Source organism: Lactuca virosa, chromosome 3 (assembly GCF_052849685.1).
Source record: "Lactuca virosa cultivar CGN04683 chromosome 3, Lactuca_virosa_CGN04683_v6, whole genome shotgun sequence".
NCBI lineage: Eukaryota > Viridiplantae > Streptophyta > Magnoliopsida > Asterales > Asteraceae > Lactuca > Lactuca virosa.
Window position 1 is genome coordinate 295,838,027 of NC_136428.1, and position 24,807 is coordinate 295,862,833.

A 24,807-nucleotide genomic window follows, 5' to 3' on the forward strand; every position below is an offset into this window, starting at 1 on the left:
TTGACTATGCTTGTGAGTTCTATGAGTTCTCAATTGTTTGGATAACAACTTGGAAGCAATGGTAGGCCCTTGTGCTACTAAGTGGCAAGAAAATGAGATTGGACAAATTCAGTCCATATGAGCTTGGAATTGTCACTAACCTTGTCTTATGATTATGGTTTTGACAAATTCACATGGATAGGAACACATACACCATAAAAATCTAAGTGTCATAAGGTTTCTCTTCGATTCATGAAAATGATGGTAAGGAAACGCTTTCACTAAGTAGATTTTAAGTAGATAACAATTGTGACATTTGCATTCTCAAAGTCATTAGTGGAGCGCGTGTGGTTAACCGGCACACTAACATGCACTTGTGTGAATGGCAAAAGGTCTAAACATTATGATTACGACATCCCTTTTCATAATTGTTTAGACACACATGTGAGCTATCTAAGGAAAGGTGTATGATTTTGATAAAGCCTTATCAAAGCATCTCGTATCAGAAATCTGAACTTTGGTAAGAAAGTCAATAAAGTATTGATTTCTAGAAGTCCAGCTGATTTCTAGGTACATGTCAAAGCTAGTGGGAGCATAAGTGTTATGCTAGTAAGATAATAATCATTTTACTAGTGGAAGCATGTTTATTATGTTAAATGTTGCAAGTTAGCAATGTTAATTATAGAAAAAAAAAAAGATTCAATTCGCTTTGAAAAGTTGTTTTGCTATAATTAAGGGAGAGGATTTTATACTTCATTCCATTTCTACAAGCTTAGATTGAGATTTTAATCAACTATAGTCAAGGATATATGAAAATGTTATGTTGGAATTGTTCAACATAAGGAAATTCTATATATGTTGCGTTCTCAAAATTTGATTGTGATGACAACATCCCTCTTCATAGTTCGAATTGTAAGAATATGGAAGATAAAAATATTTTAGCAAAAGACTGGTCAAGAATCACGTCTTTATGTGAGACATCATGAATCGTGTCCCATATGCTTCCGGTATAGGATCTATTGCATGTGCTATAATATTCATCCATTCTAAATTTTCCAAATGCCTAGGGCATTAAGAGGGAAAAAGGAATAGAACTGGATATGACTAAAATGTTTAAGCAATTGTCGAGGACAATCTAAGGTTTACCAAAGATTGGTTGCTCAGGGACAGTTGGAAGTATAGAGTTAGGACCATATTGACATATTCTGAAAGGAGGCTACTCTTGTTCATAAGTGACAGTCAAAATGGAATATGGAATTGTTTCCATTGGTGGAAGTCATTCTTTGAATCTGTGTAAGGTTAGAAAACTTAATGCAAAGAAGGGTGTTCAAAGGAATGTACTTTGAATGTGAGACTTCGTTTCCATGGAATTAATCTTCATTGGAATACTTTATAATATTTGTCGCTAAGTCTTTGTAACTTGGGCATAGTCATTACAAGGGGATCATTGCATATAAGTTTAGAATCTAATAGTAAATGGCAAGAGTTTGTTATTCTTACATTTACAATAAGAATTGGGATTGTGAAATGAGCATCATTGAAATATTGTCAATTGATATGTTTCACAAAAGAAAGGACCATAGGTAAACATAGTGTGCATACTTGGAGCATGGCATGACTATTGTTTTAATTCAAGTATAAAGTTGATAAATTCGAAACATTATACAATGAATAATGAGTAATCAATATGGTGCTTAGATAAAAGGTGTTTTTATTTACACTCAAAGAGTTTTGGGGCCATATAGGATTAGTATTATTCTTGTGTTTCACTTTGCATGTTTTGACTTCCAGAATAACTAGGTCATTCTTTCCGAATGACTAAGTTATTTAAACCATCTGCAGTCGATAATACGTTGGAAGTATGTATTAAGGCAAGACTGTCATGAAGCTGGTTTGTAGATGTCCAAGGTATTGATCATAGCAAGAGTTGCTACAACATTCATGAGTGCTCATAAGTTCTGAGTATTGGATTCAACCCACGCTCGTTTGACTCACTTCATGGATTTTATCACGAGTGATCATAAGACGATAATATCTTATATTCTTCAAACCTAGGGATATGAGTTGTTGCCTATGAGTTGGTTATACATTGATTGTACGAAAACGCATTGGTAACTCGATGTTATAAAACGTGCCTTTGTGTATGATTCAACAAGTAGTAGTACAAGCATATAAGTCGAAGTTTATCCATCCCTTTTACCCTTGAAGGGATAAAAGCGATATATGTGGTCCCCTCGATGATTTAGTAATGACACTGTGACAAACCGAAATTTTTTTACTTTTAAAGCCCAGTCAATCAACTCAACTGAGTGTCAGACTCATTGATAATGAGTTCTATCCTGGTTAAAGGTCATTCTAAGGAGTTTTAAGCCTAATACACTCAAGGAATGAGTGTTAGGAAGTACCTGCTAGAACCACAGCATAGCATGCAAGCCTTAAACTCCATCAAGAGGAGTTTACGGCCAAGTCACCAAGAGTTTACGGCCGTAAACTCAAGGGGGCCGTAAACTCACCTCTACATATATAAAACTTGGCCATTTTTCTCATTCTTTCCTTCCTTGGCCGATTTTCTTCAAATCCTCTCAAGTATCATCCAAATTTTCATCCTAGATCTTCAAAAGATGTAAGTATTCTTCCTTGATTTGTTGATACATCTCTTAATCTAGTATCCTTCCATGATTTCATCCATGGAAATCATTCTTTTCTTAGATCTTCAAGTTTCACCAAGAACACCAAGAACACACACTAGTGTTCTTGGCCAAAACCGACCATTTCAAGCTTCTAGATCGTAAGTACTCTTCCCTATACTTCATATCTAGTTAGGACTCATGCTTAGAGACTTGAAAGCATCAAGAACACAAGGACAAAAGGAGTTTACGACCAAGCCATCTCCCATGGCCGTAAACCCCTTTAAGGATGCCATTTTGGCCATAAACCCTCCTAGATGCAAGGCTTGTGACCTAGAACCCTTCATTGATGAGAATAGGACCTTAAACTACTCTCAAATGCATAAATGATCATGAGTTTACGGCTGTAAACTCCTTTGGGTCGTAAACTCATCAAAATCCTTCAATGAGTTGGTCTTTCTCATACTTGTGTAGAGCAAAAGTCCCTAAAACTTCCCTAGCCTTCAAACCCACAATTATGCATGGTTGACCATGAGTTTACGGCCGTAAACTCCCTTTGGACATAAACCCATGGTAGTAAACTCATAATATTGCCATTCCACTCTCCTTTGATGAATCACATGTGATTCCAACACTTGGTCAAAGTGTTTCCTAGTCCCGGAAGGTGTTTCCTTTCATATAGTTGCTTATAAACACTATATTCATGCCAATATATGTCATTATATGTCATTTAGGACTTGTTGTGTCTCGGGACTTCATTCGTGGAACTTCTCATCCTTACACGCATACCCGTTTGAATCACCCACATCAGGTGAGTTCATACCCCGTAATGAATCTTTTAACTGTTTTAAACGTTTTAAGGGGGGGAATACAAGTTGAACACAATGATAATTGTGTAACTGTTTGTTATAAACATCTTTCAAAATGTTACTTATGTCATTTATAAGTTGTCAAAACATTTCAAAAACTCTTTTAAAGTTATGTTACTTTATAGTTATACAAAACTCCGTTTTTAAAGTACAAGCATAACTTAGTAGATAAACGAGTCTTTTCAATAGCAGTTCAAGTAAAACATTAGTAAACTATAATAGGTATAGTTTAGGAGGATGCTATTCATTACTTCTAGTACAATGAAGCAAACAAAGAGTCAATAACATACAGAGAGAGAATACTATGATGAGAAACAAACAATAACATACAGAGAGAGAATACTATAATGAGAAACAAATAATAACGTACAGATAGAGAATACTATGATGAGAAACAAACAATACCATATAGATCAAACATACTAGGTTGCTATAGCATAGAACATACATGATCTAATTATACCAATGAATCACTAACTCATTGTTTTAAACAAAAGGTGATAGTTATATTGGGTATACATGATCATATAATTTCAATGTGAATTACACGGCTTGCAAGAATTTGCAGAGGTCGCGTTTGGTTCCCTTAATCTCTAGGCAGGGAGATCGTATAGTAGGGGTTCTAGCCTTCACATTATGACCAGTATAAAACAAATGTGTTGCAAGGTCATTAGTACATCCGCATGTCATTTTAAACGACAACTGTGTACTTACATTTCCCATTACTTTCATAAAGTGACAGTACCACTTGAAAGACAAATGCAAACTATTTTCGAGTTAAGATAGTTATAAACTAGGGAAAACTTACATTTTTACAAACGACAAACAGAACAGTCGAGTCTAGCACATAACAGTGGATGCCTTGGTAGAAGGCTACGTTTAATAGAAAGGACCATAATGCTAACCTTATGATTCCTTAATGTATACATTAAAGGATATATATATATATATATATATATATATATACCAATAGGATCCGACAAGTAATAGGATGTGTGCTCTCCGCTTCATTTCCTGTTCCTTGTTTGGTTGTGGGCTTGGAACGAATTCACCCAATCTATTTTCTATTCGATTCTAGATATATATATGCTTAGTATACATTAAGACATCATAAGGGTACCAGGTATGGGTCAAGTCATAAGACACATAGTCAATGCATAGTTTTCTAGTACATAACATACTTTCCAAATCAGAAGTTTTGGTATACAAAACTAGAAACTTCCCAGTAAAGGGTTTAATCCATTTTATTAAACCAGTGAAACTTAAAGGACCTTAGGTGGTTAATTCTATAATACCTTAGTTTATACACCAAGGTTATATATAATTAACATCCGATAGGCAGTTGGATGTGTGCTTTCCGCCTCATTTCCTGTTCCTTGTTTGGTTGTGGGCTTATGGCAGATTCACACAGTTAACTATCTGTTCGATATTAGATTATATATAACTAGTATAAACTAAGTGATTATAGAAAGAACTACTGTGGTTACCACTTTTATAATAAGAAATAAGGGTTTTCTTAAAGGATCTTTTCATCAAATATAAAGGAACTATTACAGTTAACTCCGTGAGTACCGAGTGAATACGCAGGGGTTATATACAACGATGATCTAACAACCAATGGGATGTGTGTCTTCCGCCTCATTTTCTGTTCCTTGTTTGGTTGTGGGCTTAGGGCAGATACACACAACCAATTGTTTGTTTACTCTGGGTTTATATAACTTGTATCCATTTAATACGCATAGAAAGGATTGTTGAGTCATTTTTACTTATCTTTCATTAAAGCAGGAAATATAGGATTTTCTGGAGGAACAGGCAAACTTTTCTAAACAGAACTTACAACGTACTACATTTTACAACAACTTTCTACAACTTACTTACATCACTAAAATCTTATGAACTCACCAGCTTAATTGCTGATCAACTCTTTCAAATAACTTGTATTCTCAGGAGCCTAATAGACAGGTACTCGTGCTGGGAATTCAGAAGATGGAGCATTATAGCTTCAAGTCTTGTTTTGTTATTTGCTTATGAATTCTATGTTTTGTGAACACACACATTGTAAACACTTTCTTTCTAAATGAAATAGTTGTTCATTACTTGCTTACTATAATGCATATCTTATGATACTAAACATGACGTCCTCCACCCCCTAACGTTTCCGCCTTTCCGGTTTTGGGGTGTGACAGATTGGTATCAGAGCATTGTTTATAGTGAACTAAGTATATCAACCGATAAAAGATATACAACTATAAATACAATGGGGCTTAAGTGCTCTGGATAATGATATATTTTAAGAGTATAGCGATAAGTTATAAAAATATACCTACTTGCTTATACATGTACATATTAGAACAAGTATCACAAGAAGAACAGAACTAAAGTATTTAAAGGTTGAACACTGTCGTCAAACCTGAACAGTTATGTAATCATAGCTAGGATCAATATAGCATGATCAACTATATTCATTCGAGATGTGACCGGCATGTGTTTGGGAGTGATGTGGTGTTGCAACAGTCTTAAAACTTACCTAAACACCAGCCAAGAGAATACTAGATCAAGTACATTAGAGTTAGAATACTATAGGAGTATTCTATGATACTATAATGTGATAACAAGTTTAAAACATACCAAGTACATTACATTAAAATACTATAGGAGTATTTTAGGCACCATACAAATAACTTATGTGATAACTTAAAAGACCCTTACGGATAGGTCTATAATCTTGCAATGTATACTCTCAAGGTTATATATAATTGAGAATTTATAGACTTAGAATTTGTGATCTATGCTTCACTACCTGTTCCTTGTTTGGTTGTGGTTTTGGAGTAGGATCACTTATTCGAAGGTCTATTTAATCTTGAATTATATACAACTTGTATACCTTGTGCAATTATAGGAGGAGTCTGTAAGGATCACCCCATAAAGTTACCTTAAATCTCATAGATTCTTTAGTCACTTCCATTCTCGCACGACAAGCCCAGATAGATGTAACCACTTCCTCATAGTAGACAACAGAAGAGTCCAGGATGAAGAAGAACAAGTTCATGAGAAGTTTTCAAGGAGGGATCAGCTGAAGTAACCAAAACGTCTTACACGTCACACTAATAAATAATAATCTTGTTAACTTAATGAGCGAGTGGAAACACTGCTCACATTATGTGTTAGGATTATTTTCTTACATGCAGTTGGTAACAGTTATTCAAGTAACAGATATTCAATCGAGGATAGACGTTTCAAATTCATAGAGTTTATTAGGTATAGACTCTTTTATGAATTGTTTATAGAACCCTGTGGAAGTCAGGACCCGATACACCCAGAACTAGGATAACCTTGTCTTTTCAGCTTTTGGCTTGTGTCCATTGCTTTAGACTTATTCCGTCTCATCTTTGTATTCTTTTAGCAAAGATGCCTCCTCGCAGATCAAACAGACGCACTACTCCGATAACTCCAATACCACCTCCTTCACAAATCGATATGGCAGCTATAAACGCTGCAGTGGTTGCGGCTGTGGCAACAGCCATGGCTCAATATCACTCCATCAGTACCAGCGGAGGTGGAACACCTACTGATTCTACTCAAGGTGAGGTCCCCGTGCGCTCGAGAGAGTTCTCCTACAAGGACTTCACCAAATGCCAGCCATTGTCCTTTAATAGGACTGGCGGAGTCATTGCCCTCTCGCAATGGTTCGAGAAAACAGAGTCGATCTTCGAAATCTGTTCGTGCCCAGAAGGAAGCAAAGTGAAGTTTGCTGCCTGCACCTTCTCTGAGAAAGCCCTAACATGGTAGAACAGCCATGTTAAGTCACTGACCCTATCAGTGGCTAACTCAATAGGTTGGGAGAACCTAAAAGAGTTAATGCGGGAGGAATACTGCCCATTAGGAGAAATTCAAAAGCTGGAACAAGAGCTGTGGGAGCTCACTATGGTCGGCTCAGACATAGTGACCTACACTGACCGGTTCAACGAGCTAGCAGCTCTATGCCCCGGGATGGTTACCCCGGAGAGCAAGAAGATAGAAAGATACATTTGGGGTCTGACTGCTCCGACCCAAGGAAATGTGTTGTCTTCTAACCCAGCCACATTCGATAGTGCTAGACGCCTGGCTCGGCGACTCATCGACCACGGAGTCCGCCATGGTATAAAAGTCCCTATTCCCGAGCCATCGAGGGAAGAGGACTATAAACAGAAGTCGGGGAACAAGAGGAAGAAGAAGCGAACAACACAGGACACCCTGCAAGAACAACAAGTGAGTACTATGTACGCCGCTACAACGCCTACTACTCCAGCACCTGCCAGTCGATATGCTGGAACCCTCCCGAAGTGTGGAAAGTGCAACTATCACCACACCGGAGTATACCGAGAAATGCAGTGCCTGAACTGCCACAGAAAAGGACACACATTCCGTTTCTGCAGGGCACCGGCTCAACCGATCTCCCAAGTCCCCGGAGCTGAAGAAGACCAAGCCTGTTATGGCTGTGGTGAGACTAGACACTATCAGAGGGACTGCCCAATAATAAAGAACTCAGGAGCGGATGGACGCATTCTGATGATCACTGCAGGAGAATCAACCCCGGAGTCGTCAACGAGCAGCGGTACGTTTTCGATTTAGTAATTGCTTTGAAAATTAATTTATATTCATATAAGATTAAAACTTGGGGAAAACACTTAAAAAGTAATTATAATAACTCACATATTGAAATAGGTCACAGTATTCAAGAGAACTAAAAGATTCGTTTAGAGAAGCTATGATGGCTTAGCATATACATCATGGTTGTGCATAACTAAGATGTTGCAGACTTAGAGTGAGTAATTCCGCTTAAATCCCTGTTCCTTAGTTGGTTGAGGATTTGAGGCAAAGTTACTCAGTCGACTGTATTATTCATCTTAAATATTCATAACTTGTATATGACAGGCGGTCGTAGTGGTACCAAGGAGGATCATGATATAAAGTATCATCACCAGTTATCAAAGCACTTTCATTTGTATGTATGCGCACATAGCGGTACGATACGTAGGAGTGTTAGCATCAAAGAGAAAATAGAAAGCACTGAACATTTACAAAGAGTACATTGTTGAACACACTAGGAGTACATTGTCAAACACACTAGGGATACATCATCGTATAACAGGCGTTTCTTTCAAATTGGTCAAAACCTTGTTCAGTAAAGAGTCCGTTACTATCATTCGTCATGAGTTGGCGTGGTTCTCACCATACTGAGTTCATATGTTTCTATCGCCTCGATCGGCAAGTTCTCGAAACTTTCGTCATTTGTAACGACAGTCCGACCTAAACCTCAGTTTTATCTTTCATATTCTAAACCCCGAAGTACTCGTGCGAAGGGTACTTTGTCCTCCGAAGCCTTATCGTCAGATGTCCGCAGACCGTCAAGAAATACCACTCGTCCAGCAGACCAAGTTCGATCACAGAGGCTATGGACAAATACATCCCACCTATCACTATTCAGTGTATATGCGAGGGTGGTATATGATTATGATTACGAAGATTTAGTATGTGTGTTTCCGCCCTATCTCCTGTTCCTTGTTTGGTTGTGGACCTGGGGCAGAGCCGCACATCCGACCGTCCTACTAATCCTAATTATATACGACTTGTATACACGAGGTAATGGTAGATGGACCAAGTACGAATCCTATCAGGAACACTAGGGCAAAGTTGCCAAGTCTACGAGTAGGTATTCTGCCAATCAGAGGAGCGCAACCCTCGTAGTAATGCTAAGAAAGCTAATTTCGGGACGAAATTCCATCTAACGGGGGATGATGTGACAACCCGAAAAATGCTTACTTTTAAAGCCCAGTCAATCAACTCAACTGAGTGTCAGACTCATTGATAATGAGTTCTATCCTGGTTAAAGGTCATTCTAAGGAGTTTTAAGCCTAATACACTCAAGGAATGAGTGTTAGGAAGTACCTGCTAGAACCACAGCATAGCATGCAAGCCTTAAACTCCATCAAGAGGAGTTTACGGCCAAGTCACCAAGAGTTTACGGCCGTAAACTCAAGGGGGCCATAAACTCACCTCTACATATTTAAAACTTGGCCATTTTTCTCATTCTTTCCTTCCTTGGCCGATTTTCTTCAAATCCTCTCAAGTATCATCCAACTTTTCATCCTAGATCTTCAAAAGATGTAAGTATTCTTCCTTGATTTGTTGATACATCTCTTAATCTAGTATGCTTCCATGATTTCATCCATGGAAATCGTTCTTTTCTTAGATCTTCAAGTTTCACCAAGAACACCAAGAACACACACTAGTGTTCTTGGCCAAAACCAACCATTTCAAGCTTATAGATCGTAAGTACTCTTCCCTATACTTAATATCTAGTTAGGACTCATGCTTAGAGACTTGAAAGCATCAAGAACACAAGGACAAAAGGAGTTTACGACCAAGCCATCTCCCATGGCCGTAAACCCCTTTAAGGGTGCCATTTTGGCCATAAACCCTCCTAGATGCAAGGCTTGTGACCTAGAACCCTTCATTGATGAGAATAGGACCTTAAACTACTCTCAAATGCATAAATGATCATGAGTTTACGGCTGTAAACTCCTTTGGGCCGTAAACTCATCAAAATCCTTCAATGAGTTGGTCTTTCTCATACTTGTGTAGAGCAAAAGTCCCTAAAACTTCCCTAGCCTTCAAACCCACAATTATGCATGGTTGACCATGAGTTTACGGCCGTAAACTCCCTTTGGACGTAAACCCATGGTAGTAAACTCATAATATTGCCATTCCACTCTCCTTTGATGAATCACATGTGATTCCAACACTTGGTCAAAGTGTTTCCTAGTCCCGAAAGGTGTTTCCTTTCATATAGTTGCTTATAAACACTATATTCATGCCAATATATGTCATTTAGGACTTGTTGTGTCTCGGGAATTCATTCGTGGAACTTCTCATCCTTACACGCATACCCGTTTGAATCACCCACATCAGGTGAGTTCATACCCCGTAATGAATCTTTTAACTGTTTTAAACGTTTTAAGGGGGGGAATACAAGTTGAACACAATGATAATTGTGTAACTGTTTGTTATAAACATCTTTCAAAATGTTACTTATGTCATTTATAAGTTGTCAAAACATTCAAAAACTCTTTTAAAGTTATGTTACTTTATAGTTATACAAAACTCTGTTTTTAAAGTACAAGCCTTTCTTTCTCATGTTTGGCCAAATCAGCAACTATAATTACAGGTTTTTGTTGGCCATCTTCAAGAAATGCGTACTCCAAGTGATCTGGTAGTGCTTTAAGTTCAGATTTTGTGTTCTGAATGCTGAACACGTCGAGTCCAGTGAGGGGACTCGTCGAGTCCTGGGTAAAATTCGCGACTGGTCCGGCTTCTTCAAATGGACTCGTCGAGTCGATCGGGGCTACTCGGTGAGTCGGGTATTCTGTACTTCTGATCAGATCATTATACTCAGCTTCCTCGAGCAATCTCTCTATTTCCAGCAGGTCTCTTTCAGCATCAAAATCTTCTTCAAGGGTGACGGTGGACTTGTTTGGCTCATCTTCATTCCATTCCTTCATTAACTCTTCCAACATATCAACCAAAAATGTTGTTCCATCGCTATTCCTTGAATGCTTCATGGCTTGATCAACCCCAAAAGTGACTGATTTGTCTCCTACCCGAAGAGTAAGTTTAGAATCTCGCATGTCAACTATGGCACTTGCGGTGTTTAGGAAAGGTCTTCCAAGTATGATCGGGACTTGAGGATCTGCTTCCATGTCTAATACTATGAAGTCCACGGGGAAAACAAACTTATCAACCTTTACCAATAGGTCTTCGCATATTCCCCTTGGGAATGTGACCGTTTTATCTGCGAGGTGAATAGCCATTCGGATTGGCCTTGGCTCCGGAATATCTAATCTCTTGAAGAATGAGTAGGGCATAAGATTTACACTTGCTCCTGAATCAGCCAACGCATAAATGGTTGCTAAGTTTCTGAATTGACAAGGCAAAGTTAGGCTTCCCGGATCACCCTTCTTCTTAGGTAGCTTATTTAACATGGCAGCTGAACAGTTCTCATTTAGAACCACTTTCTTCACTTCTTCCATCTTTTTTCTATTCGTTAGGAGTTCCTTGAGAAATTTTGCGTATTTAGGCATGTGTGCAACCGCCTCTATGAATGACATATTAATTTGAAGAGCCTTTATGTGTTCTAGAAACTTCTGGTAATCAACTTCATTGTTTTCTTGTCTTGCTCGGGCTGGATATGGCAGTGGAGGTTGATATGGCTTCACAGGAGGGTTTCTGTGCTGTTCAGGTGGGGGACTCGTCGAGTCCGTAAGGTCGACTCGGCGAGTCGGATCGCGAATTTATGATTCTTCATTTTCTGCTTCTTCCTCTTGCACCATGTTAGGGTCTTCTTGCTGAATAGGGGCTAGAGGGGTTATAATCTTCCCACTCCTAGTCGTCACGGTATTTATATGTGCACCTTTTGGATTACTTTCGGTATTACTAGGAATTCCACCCGGTCGTCTCTCATTCACTTGTTGCGCAAGTTGGCCCAGCTGCTTTTCTATGTTGAGAATGGATGCTTGATTTCTAAGCAGATCTTGTTGATCTTTCATCATTATTTGGTGTTCTCTCAACATACTTTGTTGATATTTGATTGCAGCATCGGTATCATTATGTCTTTTCTCGGACGCGACTACGAATCTTGTAAGCATGTCTTCAAAATCTGACTTCTTTTCATACACCGGTTCCTCCTTTTGATAAAAGCCTCTATCTTTTTGCTTGTATTTTTCCTCCCTTGCCTTTTTATACTCTTCATAAGGTAGTCATTCTTTCTTGGCTTTTCACCAATTGTCATCATACCTGTCACCACTTGAATAACACACTTGCACTTTCCGGTTCCATTTTCATCAAGGTCACAATCTTTAGTAAGGTGGGGCCCTCTACAAATTTCACATCCCACTCTTATGGCATGGATGGATTGGTCCATCTTCGTCATCCTTCGGTCCATGCTTTCCAATTTTGCCATCATTGCTGCCATGTCATCCGTAATAGAATTCACCGCCCCTCGAGTCATGTCATTCCTTGGGTTATGATATTCTCTAGAGTGCTTAAAGAATTCTTCAATTAGAGCATTTATTACTGGGGGTGGTTTCTTTGTGAGTGGTCCTTGCGAGTCAAGGAGTTGCCTGGTCGTCACATTTACTCCATCATAGAAAATGGAGACTTCTTGTTGGCTGTTTAGATCATGATGTGGGAAATTCCTTAGTAAACCCTTGTATCTTTCCCATGCTTCATAAAGTGACTCCCCACCCAGCTTGTTGTTCAAAATTGGCAATGGCTTTCTTCAATTTGGCTATCTTTGATGGAGGGCAAAACTGATCTATGAATTCTTCTTTCATTTTAGTCGAAGTAGTGATGGATCCTAGAGGGAGTGATTTCAGCCAATCTTTCGCGGCTCCTTTAAATGTGACTGGTAGCATACGTAGTAAAACAGTGTCGCGAGCCACATTGGGGACATTAAAGTAATCGGCTATATCGTTGACCTCGTCTCGGTGCTTGTATGCGTCTTCATGATCCTTCCCCTAGAATGGGATTTCTTTAAGTTGAGCAAGTATGTGGCCTTTAAGTTCAAAAGTGGCAGTTGCGGGAATCGCGGGTTGCACAAGTCCCGGGCCGGTGTCGTCACGCATCCTTTTCTTCTATTCACCCATGGGAACTTCATCGATGTTAGCCATGGTGTTAGCTAGTTCGCCCTCTATGTCGCTTCCTTCTTTGGATTCGCTTTCTTCTTTTTTGGATTCGTACACGATATCGTCCTTTCGGGTCTTCGTCCGCCTCTGAAAATATGTTGGATCCTCCCACTTTCTTGTCCTTTTTCTTACTAAAAACAGATTTGAGATTCTTCAATGGCGAATTCTTTGATGTTGCGGTTTCTCCTACGGTTTTGCCTTTGCTTTTCTTCAAGGTTGCTTCCGGGTCTTCAAGTGGTGGAATCAAAGGTGTGCCTCCTCCTCTGGTCATATACGAACTGCAAACAAAACAGAAAACACGCGTAAAAAGAACAAAAAATAAACTAAAAACGAAACTGGAAATCAGCTATGGACTCGCCGAGTAGCGTCGAGTGCACTCGGCGAGTTCAAGGCTAAAACAGAAAAAAAAATGTAACTAAAAGTCCTAAATCTTAAAAACTTCAAACTTATCCTAATAATTAATTTACTAAAGCAGTAACTTTGTGCAAGATGGATCTCACACAAAGGATCGATAATACTAGAAATTAGAATTAATTTTTGAACCGTTCCCCGGCAACAGCGCCAAAAACTTGATGTGTGTTAAACAAACTAGTTTTATTCCTACTTTTTAATTATGAATTTGACACACAAAGGCAGTGGACCTGTCAATTGGTGGTATAATTTAGCAAGCAGGATATCAAACTCAGGGAACGAAAATTAATCTAATTACTAAAATTATCTAAAACAAATAGTGAATAAAAGGGTTTTCTCTAGTTTTGCAAGACTAGAAACTTAACTAAAATTTAACTAACACGTAACTAACAGCTAGACGCAAGTAAAAATCAACTAAATTCAATAATCAAAAGGGTTTCTGTTTAGGTTCGATTCATTTACTCCTATGGTTAATTTTATGGCAATGCAATGGATTAATTGTTATTGGTTACCGACTAAAGTGATTAGATTCACATCCGTTATTACCAATCCTTAGGGAACAAATTAATTTAAAACAGTGATCAGGTGACTAAAATAATGAATTTCCTAGTTCAATTATTCGGATTAAATAAGACTTGTAATTAGCTAATTAAATTAGTAATTCAATTAACCTCTTGTTGATGGTTTATCAAACAAGCTCACACATTAATTTACCCATTCTCTAGTTAATCCTAGTTTCACATTCATTATTCCTAGGCACATAACAATGTGTTCACATAAATCACATGAGATAAGCAGTTAAGAGATGTTCATGCAGCTTAATTACTTAGCAATTAACAGAAAATAGTTATGGTTAATGCATAAGGGTCTTTAACAAGCTTAATTTAACTAAAATTCACCAAATAACAATCAATCCAAACATAAATTAATCCATAGGAGCAAACTTATCTACCCTAAACAGAAACTAACGAAATTAGTTCATAATTTCAGCAGATAAAAATCTAAAAACGAATTCAATCAATCCAAACATGGTTCTATTCAAAGATAAAGTGGAAAAGTAAACTTATGTTGCCTTAATCTTCTTCGAATTGAGGATTAGGGTTCTTCTCACGTTTCTTAGGTCTCCAGTAGTCTCCTTAGTCGCCAAGTAATCTTCCAAAAAGCCAGAGAGAGTTTTGGACTCGGAATTCACCTCTATTTATAATTTTCAGAAAACAGAGGCTACTCGTCGAGTGGCAAACCGACTCGCCGAGTCCCCTCGAAGAATCCGTGTACGGTAAGGACTTTGTGTATTGCTTCGCGAACCTTCGTGGGTACTCGTCGAGTAGACGTCCCTGCTCGCCGAGTAGGGTCATAATTTGACTCTTTTTTCTTCTTTCTTCAATTCCCGAGCTTCCGATCATATCTTTTGGACTGAAAATATAATTTAAACACTATTAAGTACCTTTTGTCCATAATATGAAAATAATTAGCTAATAAATAATAAAAATCTTTATTAAATATATAGCTAAATATGCACATATCAGTGGTATTTTAGGGGACCTCACTAAGCTTTGGCTTACAGTTGTGGATTAAATGCTTTTCAAGTAACATTGATGATCGTAGGAAAGCGAAGGTATGACTGTACACACTCATCGACACCATTGGAATTCTGCATTTATTATATTGTTCTGATTTTCAAATAATTGTATTTTGAACAAATGAGTTTTCTTAACTCGGGTTTTTATGCTAATTGTGTTTTACCTTAATTAAAAAGAAAAATATCATTTGTGAAAATGGGACGTTACAAAAATACTTTGGCATATTGGGATGTTTGGTCTCTATTTAGACAATAAGTTACAAAAGTCGTCCACAAGTTGGGGCTAACTCACTTGGCTAACAAGGTATCTAATTAGGAGTTTCTAAGCAAGATGTCATGGGTTCAATCTCAGACATATACTAATCCCACTATTTAAAAAAAAATTACAAAACTTGTCCCCATAGTTTACAGAAAATATACATATGCATTTTTATTATTTTGTTTTTTACAGAAATTGTCAATTTGTTTAAATAGTATATTCTTTGGGTTTGACACTTTCTCCACAAGACTTTCGTATATTGGTAGGTTTTGTCCATTTTGTAGAAAATAAATTACAAAACTATCCCTGTAATTTACAAAAAAGGTCCATATGCCGAAACTTTTCACAGCAAATGGTCCATGCGTTTAAAAAAATAGAAAAATAGTTCTTGCCTTATACGAAATTTACAGATTACGTCCCCACAAAGCGAACATTAAAACTTATAAATTTGGTAAAGGCAATTGAAAATTATGGGTACGTCCCCCTCGAAGCGGGAAGGGGATAATTACTAGTTGTTTATATATTTATACAAGTTTTTTGGAGTTTTATAAAAGACAAAAGTTAAAACATATATCTTGGGGAAAATGATTTTATTATTAAGCTTTTGACAGATAAACATATGAAATTTTTGTTTATATTTCTCATTTTTTTCTTGAAAGCTTTGATTGATAGATTTATTAAAAATGTTTGCAAAATATAAATATTGATCGAAAACTGAAAATTAAAAGATATTTCAATTTCTAATGATTTTCAAGAGATCGATAAATTAATAAAGTCTTGTAAATATGCACATCTAGTCATTTTTTTTCTTTTTCACACACGCTTGACCAATAAAGTTATATTAAACAAAATTAGTCAATAAGTTGTTTTTTCTTTTACACGTTTTTTGTATAACATTTTTTATAATTTATATAACCTTTTACATTTGTTCATATATGTCTTTTTATATATTTGCTTATATAATGTTTTTATTTTATTTGTTCATTGTCACAAAATAGTTATAAAACTTATCTTTTACATATTCATTTTTAAAAAGTTATAAAAAAACAAGCTGTAATTTTTTTTTCTAGAAACATAAATTTTTGCAAAAAAAATTAATTAAATTGTCATAAATGTAATTTTATTGAAAAGAAATATGAACAATTATAAAAATATTTTCAAAAACGTAATTTTATATAAAAAAGTATGACATTCAGTATATTTGTAACATCCCAATAATCATGGTAAAAAAAATTGTTTTTTAAAACCATACCAAATCCATAAATCATTCAATTCATTGTTTCCAAAAAGACACAATCATAAATAAGAGTCTCCCAAAATCATTTATCAACAAAATATCCAAGGATTATGTGCACAATTGCGCTTTCGCCTTGCCCCGATCATCTGATATGTCTGAAACCAAGAAATCAAACTGTGAGCCAAAGCTTAGTGAGTCCCCCTCCCCCCCCCCCCCTCAAGTACCCCACACTACCAAACAGATAACAACATATATACATGAGCCTTCAGCATGACTGGACCGTCTCGCAGGGCCTACAGCCTATCTGGACCGCTCTTTGGGCCTTCGGCCAAACTGGACCACCTCGTAGGGCCTACAGCCTATCCGGTCCGACCTGAGTATACTTGGCCATCAGCACAAAGCATGACCGCCTCAACCCAACTACAATATGTCAACATATGACATATGCTACGTATAAATATAAACATGTAACCAGCAAGTACATGTAATCATACAAATCTACCAGTCTAACATATAATCAACATATATCATCCTATGTACCAGGATACATAACCTAGTTGGCAGACATTGTGTAACATCCCCCTCTAGCACGTATCACAATATTGTCCGCTTTGGGACACTCGGCATGAGAACTTCCCAGGGGGTGCGATCACACCAGCACTAATGCACCAGATCCCATCAGAACTCCATAGTTAAGCATGCTCGGGCGAGAGTAGTACCGGGATGGGTGACCCCTGGGAAGTCCTCGTGCCGAGTGGCCCAAAGCGGACAATATTGTGATATGTGCCAGAGGGGGATGTTACAAATGGTATCAAAGCTGAGGCACGGGTCGATGTGTTCGACAGGGACGTCGAACCCTATAATGGGGGGTGAAGGTGGGTTGCACCTGATCCCACATCGACTTGGAAGGAGAATGAAACATTTCCTTATAAGGGGTGTGGATACCTTCCTTGTCACAACACGTTTTAAAGTCGTGAGGGCAACAAATCCCATAAGAACTTTATAGTTAAGCGTGCTCGGGCGGGAGTAGTACCGGGATGGGTGACCCCCTGGGAAGTCCTCGTGCCGAGTGGCCCAAAGCGGACAATATTGTGATACGTGCCAGAGGAGGATGTTACACATTGGTGTCTTTGACCCATGAGTACAATAAGGAAAATTCGCCTGAACTAATCAACAAAAGCCCAACAATTACCACATCATCAGAACAGCCAACCCAAAGTTCCTAAAACCAAACTGAGACCAGTCCTTAGTCAAATACTCAATTCTACCCAAGTTTGACTAAAAGTCAAAATGTTCAAAAAGTCAGCGGTCAAAGTCAACGTCACGTCGTGACCATTCCTTGGTCATGTTGTAAGAATGCAACGACAAAACAATCGCGATTCTGGACACCGTCACATCGTGACACATCCTATGTCACGTCGTGACTTTTGGTCAGAAGGCCAAAATCTTCATTAAGTGCTTAATCCCTTCATACCAAGGCCCATAACCTCATATCTAGTCTTTTGGTCAGAAGGCCTAAATAGATTCATAATGGATAAAGTTTCGAACTTTATCCATTGGGATGGTCCAAAGAACCAAGATCTAGTCTTTAAGTCTCAAAGGAACCAAGAATGCATCTTTCTTAGCTAAATCCATTAAGTCCAAGTCTCTAACCTTCAATTCTGAATCAACATGAGGTATAGATGGATAAAGTTTCCAACTTTATCCATAATAATGTCAGAGGAGGATGTTACACATTGGTGCCTTTGACCCATGAGTACAATAAGGAAAATTCGCCTGAACTAATCAACAAAAGCCCAACAATTACCACATCATCAGAACAGCCAACCCAAAGTTCCTAAAACCAAACTGAGACCAGTCCTTAGTCAAATACTCAATTCTACCTAAGTTTGACTAAAAGTCAAAATGTTCAAAAAGTCAGCGGTCAAAGTCAACGTCATGTCGTGACCATTCCTTGGTCATGTTGTAAGAATGCAACGACAAAACAATCACGATTCTGGACACCGTCACATCATGACACATCCTATGTCACGTCGTGACTTTTGGTCAGAAGGCCAAAATCTTCATTAATTGCTTAATCCCTTCATACCAAGGCCCATAACCTCAGATCTAGTCTTTTGGTCAGAAGGCCTAAATAGCTTCATAATGGATAAAGTTTCGAACTTTATCCATTGGGATGGTCCAAAGAACCAAGATCTAGTCTTTAAGTCTCAAAGGAACCAAGAATGCATCTTTCTTAGCTAAATCCATTAAGTCCAAGTCTCTAACCTTCAATTCTGAATCAACATGAGGTATAGATGGATAAAGTTTCCAACTTTATCCATAATAATGTCTCAATCTTTCAAGATATAAACTTTAATACACCAAAATGACCTAAATAACCAAGATAACTTGCATGGCTAAAAGGGAAGGAAAAAGATCAAATCTTTCCTAGTCTATGAGGTCCAAGAAAACATTGTAAATAGATCAAAAGGTGTTGGATTCCAGATCTAAAACATACAATGTTCTTGGGACCTAGGAGAGTAATAAACTTGCAAACTTTATTCTCAACAAAACTTATTAAAATAGACCAAAACATCAAATACACTTAGGTTCAACATGAAATGTAATAAATCTTGGAACTTTATAACTTACAAAGGTCTAGAAGGTATATAAAAGTTGAGATCTTCAATTTACAAGCTTCAAGGATCAATCTTGCATGAAAACATTGCTCCAAAACCACCAAAAACTCCAAAAATGGATGAGAGAGGATAGTGGAGGCTAAAATCTTGAAAATGGAGGCTAGGGTTTCTCCCAAGAGGTTCTAGATATGATGGAGGCTAAGAAAATACCCTAAAATATGAATCCTTACCTTTAAATACCTTGAAAACCTTAAAAAATTGTAGGCTTGAGCTGCACAGTTCTGACGTCGTGAGAATTACTTCTCACCTCGTGAGAACGAGTTTTCTCCAAATTTCATTCCAACTTCAAACAATCATAACTTCTTCGTTTCAACTCCGTTTTCGGCGTTCTTTATATACACGGAACGGTATTGAGGAGCCCCACAACTATATCTAATTACATTTGACTTAAAACACACCGAAACTAAAATCCTTAATTTATGAAAGAAGTCTGAAACATCACTTTTCCCATTTCACCCATTGACTCCAAGTAACAAACCAAGGGCTTAGATCACATAACCAATATTTACAAAATCCAATAGGGTCTAAAACCTATTCCCTTGAATCCCAAGGCCTTTACTTGATCCATTTATTGTCCACAATCCTGAAACAGAAACTTCTCGAAACAGGATGTTACAACTCTCCCTTACTTAAAATTGATTTCGTCCTCGAAATCCGTTTTGGTTAAGATCTATGGAAACAACAAAACATTCCATAAGCTTCCTCTAACCACTTCGAAATCAAGGAATCTTATAAATAAAACTCGAGAGACCACTCGGAAACCCACAACTGCCAATAAACAACCCAAAACTTGAAAATAGTCAACCGCAACAACTATCTTTCTCTCCCTAACTGTAAGACCCAACTTTCAGTGAAAATCACTCAAATCGGAAACTCTCAAAACTATAACCACAACCCAACTCCATCAATATACTTATAGGAACCAGGAACCCATCAATCTAAACTTAAGAAACCATACCCTAAGTCTAATGATCATCCATTTGTCGTACCTACCCCCTAGTTCCCAGACTAGGAACATCACCTAAGACTCTCAATTCAATGACTATCGGGTCCCACCCATACGAATCATACAGCCACTTGTTCACGATACATCGTGACACATTCTAACCACTAAAACGATAAGCTCATGGTAAAATGCTGATCTTGCCACCTGAAGACTCGCGACCAACACCACTGGGGTCTAAAGGTACTTCAACCATCAATCCACCGACTTGCAGGAACCCAAGCAACATCCCTCTCAACACAACCCAAGCCTTACCTTTCAATAATGCACAATTCCTTTCACAGTACATGCTTCTACCAACGCAAAACTAGACGAAAACATGGACACACACGACCAAAGAATGAGATAGGCGGTTGCATTCTTGTTCCAATTCAAGAGTTATAAACCAAATAAGAACCATGCCAATAAATTCAGACCAAATTTTCTCATGTTATCTTACTCATCCTACATATATCCCTCATGAAAATATCTAATGAACTTACCACAATACACATCCTCAAGAGACCCATAACCAACCATGTATCTACTGCATTCCTATTCCTCTCGACCTTACCCAACGGGTGAAGTACCATTACATTTAATGAAATGACGAACCTTAATCGTTAACAGAAACATCCTCATGAATGACTGAAACAAGATCCCACACCTTGATTGAAACTAAACAGATTCCACCAATACGCAACTAACTCGATAAAACTTCAAAAAGTTATCTAGAATGCTACTAAAACCCTGGCCGGATCAATCCAAATACCAACCATGTCGACACGACATGCCAAAATGGGATTCTGCTCAGATCTAAAGCCAAACCTGAAAAACTAAACAACCCGCTCCGACATCCGAACTACCAATAACCGTGGACAACTGCTAAACCCAAGCCCGCTATGAACAATACTTCCATGACCAACAATTGAGGTTAGACGTACCCAGAGGCCAAAAATATACAACATACAGTACTTGACGATAGGTTGACGCATCCATTGAACTTCAATTGATACAACTCGAAACTTTTGAAGAACCTCCACTATCGACGATGAACGAAATAGCCAACGATCAAGATTACATTGATAACTAATCCAATGATATAGAGTTATTCCCACGTGGAACTAAATATACCAAACTCCGAAGTCGATTGACCGATCAACAGATATCTATTCTAGACTATGGATATCAATCTATACAACGAGCTGACAAATCCCTTGACAACCTACTGAGCGTCGCAAACGCCTCTTGATCTATTCATCGACATCCCGAAAGAAACCAATGGCCACAACGAGCTCCTCGTCCAACAACATCCTACCGCAAAGACAATTTATGCATTCCTAAGCATATACATCTAATGGCAACTTGCCCTACATCCCGTTTTCACCAAATCTCGAACCAAAATCTCGCATACCCGAACCGCAGATACCTGTTACCCATTATTTTGAAACCATAAACTCTAACAGATTGATGATACTTCAAGCAGAATACTTAGTTCTCCCCCACTTAGGGTTCGAGCTACCACCAACTAGCATTGCAAACATACCAAATCTCAAACGGCTCAACCAGATACATAGCATCCCATACCTTTGGAAGGTATAACACAACGAAAGATGATCTCCAAGATGAAGACCAAGAAAAATCAAAGAGATTTTAAATATCATATGGAGACCTCAAAAACTACCCAATCATAACTACCTCTAACATCAAGAATCCCATGCAGATTCGCCAACAATAATTCTGACAGTCCATTCATAACACTGATTCTCTATCTAGAAACAAATAGTCTACCACACACCTCGCCTATAAATCCCCAACAAACATTTCATCGCGAGCATTATCCATAGATACAAGAAGCATCAATCTCTTAGTCAGGATACATAAGAGACAACAAAAGTTGTCGTTCCTAATTCACAGGCCTTGATCACCTGAACAATCGACTAGCACCTGACTTAAATAAACTCAAAGAAAGCAGACTGTGATCTCATCTCAAGGAAACCATACCACAAAAATATTCTTGTGCATTCCTACACTGATATACTTTCTGCCAAAAACCGAAACTATCTAGATCCATGTTGGGTCTACATCCCAACTCTGAAAATCTCATGTCTTCTCTCTCTTTCCTCTAAACACGGAAAGCTGGAAGAACATAACCCCCATCGTACCTACTAAAATCCCAATCCATCTGCCAATCACTTAGCCTCCGACTGCAATCCCTGAGTAGATCATCACAATAGCTTCCTTCTTGAGTCCCACGAATCAACTGGCACTACCTCGAGTAACGCCCTCGAGACCTCAAAATCAACTAACTCACCTAGGTCTGCACCATTCAAACTCAAACTGACATGGCCATTATGGACCAAGCAGTCACCAGACCCATCCTCATTCTGAAATATCATAATCGCTAAACCGAATAATACGGGAATACATTGCAATGAATCATGGTGCCAAACCATACAATCAACCCTAAATAAGCTCCTTAGAATTTATCTAAAGTTTTCCTCGATTCAAGTATGGATCCTATGCTTTTAGTAGTACGAGCCCAATACTACCTTCCACACCTATCCGTACTTTCCTTTAGAATCGTTTCGGATCCTTTAAGTAACTACTCATGTCCACTACTGTCTGATCCAATCACATATACTTGCTCTCGAATGAATACACACCGCTAACAGTGCACATTCACACTAAATCACTTCCTAGGATACGCATACATCCTATACTCACTCTACTGAGAGTGGCTAATCATTCATCACTGGCCTTCTACAAACCATACTCACTCATGAACCTTCCACTAACCCTAGGGCCGCTTGTGTATGCTAATCATACATAACATTTGATTCGACAGACAACCGAATACTTAATTCTACCCTAAGCCCACAACCAGACATGGAACATGAAATAAGGCTCAATCAAACATTTTCATGCTATAAAATCTTAGTTATGTACGACTATGATGCACACACTAAGCAACCACAGTTATAATGTCAGTTCCATATAGCATATCAATAAATTCTCCTAGGCTATCAGGCATCATGAATCAGGAAATTCTATCATGCAATTCCTGAAGATCTCTAGCCTACAAACTAGCATGCAATTCTATCATATCATTAATACACATGTCAAGTGGGTATCTTGGGGAATACTTTCCCTGGCTCCGGCTGATTGTACACATCGCATGCTTTTTTTGTTTATAAAATCTTTTAGAAAGCTTATTTTCTTTCAAAAAGATTACCAATTTCTTAGTTTGAGTTCAGACACACCCAAGAGTGTGCCCAAATCCCTCGAACCAAGACTATATACCAATTTCTAACATTCCAAATATCATAAAAAGTTTTGTTTTTAAAACCATATCAAATCTATAAATCATTCAATTCATTGTTCCAAAAACACATAGTTATAAATCAGAGTCTCCTAAAATCATTTATCAACAAAATATCGAAGGATGATGTGTACAATCGTTAAAACATATATCTTGGGGAAAATGACTTTATATATTAAGCTTTTGACAGATAAACATATGAAATTTTTGTTTATATTTCCCATTTTTTCTTGAAAGCTTTGATTGATACATTTATTAAAAATGTTTGAAAAATATTAATATTGATCGAAAACTGAAAATTAAAAGATATTGTAGTTTGTAATGATTTTCAAGCGATCAAAAAATTAATAAAGTCTTGTAAATATGTACATTTAGTCATTTTTTTTTCTTTTTAACACACGTTTGACCAATAAAGTTATATTAATCAAACTTAGCCAATAAGGTGTTTTTTCTTTTACACGTTTTTTGTATAACATTTTTTTATAATTTATATAACCTTTAACATTTGTTCATATATGTCTTTTTATATATTTGCTTTTATAATGTTTTTATTTTACTTGTTCATTGTCACAAAATAGTAAGTTTACATATGTCCTCTTACATATTTCGTTATCATGTATGTAAGGTTGTAAAAACTTATCTTTTACATATTCGTTTTTAAAAAGTTATAAAAAACAAGTTGTAACTTTTTTTTCTAGAAACATAATTTTTTGCAAAAAAAAAAATTAATTAAACTGTCATAAATGTAATTTTATTAAAAAGAAAGATAAACAGTTATAAAAATATTTTCAAAAACGTAATTTCATATAAAAAAATGAAGTATGACATTGACTATATTTGTAACATCCCGAAAATCATGGTAAAATTTTTTATTTTTAAAACCATACCAAATTCATAAATCATTCAATTCATTGTTTCCAAAAAGACACAATCATAAAGAAGAGTCTCCCAAAATCATTTATCACCCAAAATCATTTATCAACAAAATATTCAAGCATGATGTACACAATCGCGCCTTCGCATTGCCCCGGTCACTTGTTGAATCTATATATCCAAAAATCATTATGAAGTGATATTAGGCCTGTCAATTCGGGCAGTCGTTTCGTGTATATGCGTAACACGACACGACATCGTGTTTT

General features: G+C 37.4%; 1 protein-coding gene, 1 non-coding gene and 1 pseudogene across 2 annotated transcripts; 2 read left to right on the top strand and 1 right to left on the bottom strand.

Annotated features, from left to right (window-relative positions):
• Nucleotides 1-10,626: 10,626 nt before the first annotated feature.
• Nucleotides 10,627-11,622, bottom strand: LOC145164679 (uncharacterized). The gene has a single exon (XM_079083388.1). It carries the CDS (start codon nt 11,620-11,622, stop codon nt 10,627-10,629), a length of 996 nt encoding a protein of 331 aa, XP_078939514.1.
• A 1,065-nt stretch (nt 11,623-12,687) lies between these two features.
• On the top strand, nt 12,688-12,798 carry LOC145168008 (small nucleolar RNA R71). The gene has a single exon (XR_013741604.1). It is a non-coding gene; the product is annotated as a small nucleolar RNA R71 (small nucleolar RNA).
• A 4,526-nt stretch (nt 12,799-17,324) lies between these two features.
• Nucleotides 17,325-17,442, top strand: LOC145168229 (5S ribosomal RNA; annotated as a pseudogene).
• Nucleotides 17,443-24,807: the final 7,365 nt, after the last annotated feature.

Bases quoted from the DNA above. Each gene is read 5' to 3' on its own strand.
- LOC145164679 (XM_079083388.1), bottom strand. From the start codon at position 11,622: ATGTCATTCATAGAGGCGGTTGCACACATGCCTAAATACGCAAAATTT.